This window comes from Eretmochelys imbricata, chromosome 13 (assembly GCF_965152235.1).
Source record: "Eretmochelys imbricata isolate rEreImb1 chromosome 13, rEreImb1.hap1, whole genome shotgun sequence".
In the NCBI taxonomy this organism is placed as follows: Eukaryota; Metazoa; Chordata; order Testudines; family Cheloniidae; genus Eretmochelys; species Eretmochelys imbricata.
The window spans coordinates 36,613,238-36,621,944 of record NC_135584.1 but is presented as its reverse complement, the minus strand read 5'-3'; the positions used below and the strand labels follow the sequence as shown (position 1 = coordinate 36,621,944).

Sequence of the window (8,707 nt, the reverse complement as noted above, 5' to 3'; positions counted from 1 at the left end):
CAATGCACACTTTGCTTCTCTACAAAAGAAAAAGGACACTAAACTTTTTAAACTACTACATGCCACAAGGGGCCACAGCAATGGTTCCCTCAACCCACCCAGCAATATTGTTAACCTATTCAACTATACTCTCAGCCCAGCAGAAGCAGCTGTCCTATCTCGGGGCCTCTCTTTCCGCCCCTCCACCCCCACGAACATGATACAGTTCTGTGGTGACCTAGAATCATATTTTCGACATCTCCGACTCAAGGAATATTTCCAACATACCTCTGAACAACATAGTAATCCACAGAAACCTCCCTACCAACACTACAAAAAGAAGGACTTCTAGGTGGACTCCTCCTGAAGGTCGAAAAAGCAGACTGGACTTCTACATAGAGTGCTTCCACCGACGTGCATGGGCTGAAATTGTGGAAAAGCAGCATCACTTGCCCCATAACCTCAGCCGTGTGGAACACAATGCCATCCACAGCCTCAGAAACAACTCTGACATCATAATCAAAAAGGCTGACAAAGGAGGTGCTGTTGTCATCATGAATAGGTCGGAATATGAACAAGAGGCTGCTCGGCAGCTCTCCAACACCACTTTCTACAAGCCGTTACCCTCTGATCCCACTGAGAGTTACCAAAAGAAACTACAGCATTTGCTCAAGAAACTCCCTGAAAAAGCACAAGATCAAATCCGCACAGACACACCCCTGGAACCCCGACCTGGGATATTCTATCTACTACCATAAACCTGGAAATCCTGGGCGCCCCATCATCTCAGGCATTGGCACCCTGACAGCAGGATTGTCGGCTATGTAGACTCCCTCCTCAGGCCTTACGCTACCAGCACTCCCAGCTACCTTCGAGACACCACTGACTTCCTGAGGAAACTACAATCCATCGGTGATCTTCCTGATAACACCATCCTGGCCACTCTGGATGTAGAAGCCCTCTACCCCAACATTCCACACAAAGATGGACTACAAGCCGTCAAGAACACTATCCCCGACAATGTCACGGCTAACCTGGTGGCTGAACTTTGTGACTTTGTCCTCACCCATAACTATTTTACATCTGGGGACAATGTACACCTTCAAATCAGCGGCACTGCTATGGGATCCCGCATGGCCCCACAGTATGCCAACATTTTTATGGCTGACTTAGAACAACGCTTCCTCAGCTCTCGTCCGCTAACGCCGCCACTCTACTTGCGCTATATTGATGACATCTTCATCATCTGGACCCATGGAAAAGAAGCCCTTGAGGAATTCCACCATGATTTCAACAATTTCCATCCCACCATCAACCTCAGCCTGGTCCAGTCCACACAAGAGATTCACTTCCTGGACACTACAGTGCTAATAAACGATGGTCACATAAACACCACCCTATACCAGAAACCTACTGACCGCTATTCCTACCTACATGCCTCCAGCTTTCACCCTGACCACACCACACGATCCATCGTCTACAGCCAAGCTCTGCGATACAACCGCATTTGCTCCAACCCCTCAGACAGAGACAAACACCTACAAGATCTCTATCAAGCATTCTTACAACTACAATACCCACCTGCGGAAGTGAAGAAACAGATTGATAGAGCCAGAAGAGTTCCCAGAAGTCATCTACTACAGGACAGGCCTAACAAAGAAAATAACAGAATGCCACTAGCCGTCACCTTCAGCCCCCAACTAAAACCCCTCCAACGCATTATTAAGGATCTACAACCTATCCTGAAGGATGACACAACACTCTCACAAATCTTGGGAGACAGGCCAGTCCTTGCCTTCAGACAGCCCCCCAACCTGAAGCAAATACTCACCAGCAACCACATACCACACAACAGAACCACTAACCCAGGAACCTATCCTTGCAACAAAGCCCATTGCCAACTGTGCCCACATATCTATTCAGGGGACACCATCACAGGGCCTAATAACATCAGCCACACTATCAGAGGCTCGTTCACCTGCACATCCACCAATGTGATATATGCCATCATGTGCCAGCAATGCCCCTCTGCCATGTACATTGGTGAAACTGGACAGTCTCTACATAAAAGAATAAATGAACACAAATCAGATGTCAAGAATTATAACACTCATAAACCGGTCGGAGAACACTTCAATCTCTCTGGTCATGCAATTACAGACATGAAAGTTGCCATATTACAACAAAAAAACTTCAAATCCAGACTCCAGCGAGAAACTGTTGAATTGGAATTCATTTGCAAATTGGATACAATTAACTTAGGCGTGAATAGAGACTGGGAGTGGCTAAGTCATAATGCAAGGTAACCTATTTCCCCTTGTTTTTTCCTACCCCCGCCCCGTCCTCAGACGTTCTTGTTAAACCCTGGATTTGCACTGGAAATGGCCCACCTTGATTATCATACCCATTGTAAGGAGAGTGATCACTTTAGATAAGCTATTACCAGCAGGAGAGTGGGGTGGGAGGAGGTATTTTTTCATGTTTTGTGTGTATATAAAAAGATCTTCTACACTTTCCACAGTATGCATCCGATGAAGTGAGCTGTAGCTCACGAAAGCTTAAGCTCAAATAAATTGGCTAGTCTCTAAGGTGCCACAAGTCCTCCTGTTCTTCCTGTACTAGCGAGAGGGGTTGCCCTCATGGGAAGAAGGGCAACAGGTGGTTGTGCTACTCAGTTGGTTCCTTAACAATAGTATCCTCAGAAAGAGGCACTGATGAGGTTCCCCTTAGTCGGCATCAAAGTAGCAGGATTAAGAAGATTAAAGTGTGCAGTTGTAATGTGCGGGCTTACGAGGGTGCACTCCCACAAAGAACCAATATACCTTGCTGAAGTAAAGAGTGAACAATGTCACCTACCATGTCCACAGCCTCAGGTTTGAGAGGGTATTGCTTGGTAGGTGGAGGGAGTTGACTGGTAACCTGTATGGGTGGGCAGAGATGAGCTGGCACCAAAATGCAAGACAGCTTATTCTCTGCCCAAACAGAGGGGAACCTGGAACATAATTCTTGAAAAGCATTAGAGGTGTCCCAAGTGAGAGCCATGGATTTGGCAGCTGCAACAGAAGTGAGAAAGTTATCATTATGGAGAGGAACCGTATGAGTATGCAGAAGTTTATCAGCAAAGGCACCTGTACTCTGAGAAAGGTTAAGAGTCACTGCATTGCAGAGGGAGTCCGTGCTCAAAATAGCTCTGCATTTGGAGCTACATAAAAAGACTGAGTCCAGAAGATTAGATTCTACAAGAACAGTCTATAAGACATAAGTTGTGCACCTCCTACCCCTGAAATAGTAAAATACTGTTTAGTAGTGGGGAGGGGGAGGTCAGTAATGGAAACAGATGCTCTCGTGTCCACAAGAATTGTGCATGACTGGCCCCTTATCCAGGCTTGTAAGTGTGGCCTCAAGAGATTTATATCTGCATCAGCAGTACTGATGAGCAAGGTGGCTGCTGGATCCTAGCAGGTCATGGAATTTAAAAGCCTGGCCATTTGCTCTTTGCTTAGGTGTTAGTAAGGGTTAGCAGCTGGTTGAGATACCTGTTGGGGCTGGTTGCCCAGGGCTACTCGGCTTGGGCATCCAGCTGCCCAGTGTCTGGTCTCCCCACATACAAAACACTGTAAGGTAGGGGAGGCGGTGGGGGCAGGATCAGGACCAGATTGAACAGGCAGTGAGGTACTGCGGGGATTCAGCTGACCATGATTCTGTCCCTGACTGGACTTTTGGATCTTGCACCTGCAGTTCTGTTGGGTATGCGCGAGAAACCCACAATTATAACAGGATAGTTTACTTTTTGCTGTTACCACAGGAATGCGAGTAGCCTTGCTCTTTATATATTTAGCTTGACTGGCTTCACATTCAGAGGCCCACATACAGATGGATTCATAATCAGAGCCTGGATTCACTCCCAATTTAGGGCTATTTTCAGGTGGGAGTTAAAACCTTCCTTTAACATTTTTAGAAATGCCTGATCAGTTTTCTTTGGATTGCCAGTGCCTGCATTACTTAAATACATTTCCCATTTCCGCTCACAATATTGAGCAGCAGGTTCGTACTTGCCTTGTACGCATCCCACGATTAGTCCCCAATAACCGGCTCCATTCCCCAAGGCATTTTGGACGGCTTCCTTAAAATCAGTGCAGGCACGAGTCATGTCACTTTCTGATACAAATTTGACAGAGGCCCAAGTACCATTCCAGTGCTCTTCTGAGGGGACCTTGACCCATGAAAGGTGAGGGCATTTAGCCTTAGTTAGGATCTGAAGATCCCAGGGATGTAATGTATACGTGGTAACCACACTAACTTTTTTTTTTCCAAAATACCAAATTTGGATCTTTGGGCTTTAAATCAGGGAGATCTTTCAGTAAGCCCCTCATTTTCTCTGTGCTGAGAGGAGTGTACTTATAAGTATTATGAGCCACTCTGTTATCTTCTGGCCCTGACCACCGCGTGGTTACTTGAAGAGGGGCCAGGGGAGTGCTGTCACTTAAGTCTGGGTTAAAAGGAGGCCAATTATCCCAGTTTTTCCCCGTGTGTGCCAGGTTCCAATACTGGATTTGTTTTTCAAGGTGTTTCCAATTGATTTAGTTTTGGTCTTTATCAGTCTCACTGCTTGAACCAGGGTCAGTAAAATTACCCTTCTGTTGTATGTTAGCAGCAATCTGGCATGCAGAGGAGCTGCTTTCTTTTATTTTTGCTTTTAGAATGTTGTTCTCTGCTTGAAGCTCACTTAATCTGTGGTTTAAATCTGTCCTTTTGTTCAGCTCTGATGTAAGAGTCTTTTGGAGCATTTCCAATTCCCGTAACTTTCTTTCATATTCACAGTACAGTATCACAATTCCTTTCTCTAACTTTCCTTTCATCTGACCAGACCACTACAACATGCTATCCTTCACATTCATACCCTCATTCCATCCATCCTTTGCCATAGTCTTTTGAACCGTCCCATGTTTTATAAAATCAAAGATTCTCCCTCCTTTAGAGGGTATCATTGATACACCCTGGGGCCAGTCATACAACATTATTACCCAGCTTCCTGAAACCCACTCAAGCGGCATTTCAGGGGAACTGACTGAGCACACTCTTGTACGCAGCACTACTGAAGAACACTCTGGTGCTCAGTACTTGTATTGCAGCCTTCACTTACAGTGATCCCTGCAACCCGAAAACCCTGGCCACAAACAAAATCCTGTTCCATCCTCTTCTCTGTGCATCCTATATGTGGTTCATATTAAAAAAAAAGGTGCTAAGGGGTGTCTCGGGGAGTCCCAAACCAAGGTGTGCACTAGAGGTGGTAAGTAAAAGGATACTCACCTCTATCCCTGGTTGTGAGAAACTCTCTGAGGATTCCCGATCACATCCTGCTCGCTATGCCAAACTGTGAAGCAAGGAGATTCTTTTCCCCAGGAATCAGGCAGGCACAGACAATACTGAAGGGGTTTATTCACGGTACCGGGAAGACTGACAGAACAGCTTCAAAAGTGTAATACCACAGTGACCAATTATATACCTTTTCTTATCACTCCATTTGCACATATCTTATACTTACAGAGACAAACATTGTTTCAGAGAGAAAGAAAACATTTAACATGACATTGACAGGAGCAGAACATACGCATAAAACTATTTTGATTACATCAATTATCTATGACTACCTTAAAGTGAAGGGATGAGGTGGTGGGGGGGTGAGTGTTTACAGATATCCGGAGGGCTGTGAAGGCAGGGTTTGTTCTGTTCTAAGAGCCAAGTTACTGGGCAGACATTTGACCATACAAGTTTATCAAGTGTTTACAGCTGCCAGTGTCCTTGGGCTTCCAGTTTTCCTGCTTGTTAGTTATGTGGGTTTCTGTCTCAGCTGCTAACTGAATTTGAGCTCTTGCCTAACAGGATCTATCTATAAGCTGCTGGAAAGAATTTCCCCTATCAGAAGGCTTTGATTCTAATGTAAAATAGCATATATAGAGACTAACTAACCCAGTGTTGAATCAGGCCCACAAGGTTGAAATATGCCTTAAAAGAAAGAGTCCAGAGCCCCAGTTTCTGTGAATCAGTGTATCTCCATTGGCCAGCTCAGTAAATCTAGGGTAATCAGAGACACTGAAAAGTCCAGATAGAAGGGAGTGGGAAACATAGATGGCGGGTCAAGTTCTTTGGCCTGTGTCATGCAGACTAGATGAGAGTCCCTTCTGACCTTAAAATATGACTCAAAGACCAAAAAAATATTGACACAAACTTTTATGCAGTTGCTCTATTTTATTATTATTTATTATTAGATTTGCAAAGGGAAAAAAATATGTAATCTCACAGGCATATACAACAGTTAACATTGCATCTGAATTCAGAGTTATTTTTCTCACTCATGCAAACATTGCTTCCCCCTGCCTGCTCCCCTCTCCCCAAATTATCCTCCATCACCTGGAAAAGAAAAATATCAGCCAAAACATATCATACAAACACTGCTCCCTAAAGGAAGCAACAGCAAGTATCAGTCCTAAAATTCAGTGAAATCCGTGTCTGCCAAAGTTTTAGGCCAGGATTTTCAAAGAAATGTGAAGGAATTAGGTAACACAACTTCCAGTGAAGTTTAGGTGTTTAACTCACTTCAACTGCTTTGAAATATCACTCTAAGTAACCCTCCAAAGTTTCTGGAAAATTCAAGCATGGAATACAGTGCTCCTAACCCCTAAAGTCCCTTTTAAAAATCTCAACCTTATTTTACAACTGCAAAGATCAAAATTAGCTGATTGGGGAGAGGTGTCAGTCTTCCAGAATCTCCTGCTGTAGGTGACTGATAGAGATCTGTTAATTTTACAGTCTGAAGTCTTGCAAAAGCCAGAAACTTACTGAGAGCCTTTCTCAGGGCCCCATTGACCTCTTTGTTCCTCAGACTGTAGATGAGGGGGTTGACCGTGGGGGCAGGACAGAGTAGAAGACAGAGAATATCTTGTGTAAGTCCTTTGAACGGTGGGCAGTTGGAACCATGTAGCCAATAATCAGAGTCCCATAAAATGTTGTGACAGTGACAATGTGAGAGGAGCAGGTAGAAAATGCCTTTTGCCTCCCGGTGGTGGAAGGAATTCTCAGGATGGTGTTGAAGATGCAAACGTAGGACGCCAATGTGAATAAAAATGGGACCAGTGACCCGACAGAGGAGAGCGTGAAAATCATGAGTTCTAGAAGCTGGGTATCACTAAAGGACAGTTTTATGGTGGGTGAGGATTCATAAAAGAAATGGTCAATTTCACTGGAGTCACAAAACTTTATTTTAGTCATTAAAATGATTACTATGATGCTGCCCAGAAAGCCACTTGTCCAGGAACAAGCCGCTAGCTGGAAACAAATACTGCCGTTCATCAGAGTGGCATAACGGAGTGGATTGCAGATTGTTAGATACCGATCATAAGACATCACTGCTAGCAGATAGTATTCTGTGGCTGCTAGGATACCAAAACAATAAAATTGTGTGATGCAGCCACTAACAGAAATGGTTCTGTCCCCAGTGAGGAGACTGGCCAGCACCCTGGGAAGGATGGTGGAGGTATAACAGGTCTCCAAGCAGGATAAGTTCCCCAGGAAGAAGTACATGGGGGTGTGAAGGTGCTGATCAGCCACATCTAGCACAACAATGAGGATGTTCCCGGCCATGGTCACCATGTAGATTGCTAGAAACAGCAGACAGAGAAGAATCTGAAGTTCAGGGAGATTCCCAAATCCCAGGAGTACAAATTTCTCCATGGACATTTGATTTCTACAGTCAGCATTTGCCATGGGATGTACCTAGGAATGAAGCAAATTCGTTAATATATTTTAAAGATAAACTCAACTATATGCTTTTCACCAAATTTCATCTGAAATCTATAAATCCAAAACTTTTTTTAAAATCAGAACACGTTTTGGTTTTGAGCAGCTTTTGGCTGAAAATATTTAGTGCTTTGAGAAATATGTTTGCATTCAGTTTCTCAAAAAACAAAACACCCACCTCCACCAAAAAACAATTTTCAGGTTGTGACTTTTTCAGTGAAAAGTCAACATTTTCCATGGGGTTATACCAGTCAGCTCTGTGTTTTTGGGGAACCAGGATGTAGTATGCAGCCTGTCTGACTCATGAAAGACACCCCCCACCACCACCAGTCTCTTGTTGAACCAAAATCGATCAGAGAAAAGGTTTGCAGAGAGCAATGAAGGGTGGATGGGAGACAAACCTAGACCTCTCCTGACAAGGGTGAAAAGATTAAGACATCTCCATTTGCATACAGAATGGAAAACAGAGACAACTCCCCTAGCCTCATCTGCATGAAAGATGGGACAGGGAGACATCTCAATTTGCATACAGAATGGAAAACAGAGAACCGCACTGAACTCTGGGATCAGAAAAATTGGGATGCACTGCATCATGGGACTCTCTGCTCCAGATGTTAATGAACCGACACCTGCACACACCCAGCTCAGCAATTATCAGACAATTCTAGTAATAAATCCTTGACTGATATCCAAAATACTAAAGCAGCCTAATTGCATTGTAAGCTCCCTGGAAGAAAACACCACCCATAGCCAAGACTGATCAGCTTCTATTATCTAGCCTAAAGAAAACCCTTAAGTCATCAGTTTACCCATAAACAAATCTAGTGTTCTCCCTTGAACCATTGTATTTTCTCTACTAAAACCCCTACCTATGCCCAAGTAAGTGTTCTGATGCTTAGATCCAAACTATGCATCAGTTCCACGGGACTCC

At 44.2% G+C, this 8,707-nt stretch overlaps 1 protein-coding gene across 1 annotated transcript; it reads right to left on the bottom strand.

Moving 5' to 3' along the window:
• Positions 1-6,858: 6,858 nt before the first annotated feature.
• Positions 6,859-7,743, bottom strand: LOC144273456 (olfactory receptor 6C4-like). The gene has a single exon (XM_077832041.1). It carries the CDS (start codon positions 7,741-7,743, stop codon positions 6,859-6,861), a length of 885 nt encoding a protein of 294 aa, XP_077688167.1.
• Positions 7,744-8,707: the final 964 nt, after the last annotated feature.

What these genes read in the sequence shown, in the direction of transcription:
- LOC144273456 (XM_077832041.1), bottom strand. Translation starts at nt 7,743, where the DNA reads ATGGCAAATGCTGACTGTAGAAATCAAATGTCCATGGAGAAATTTGTA.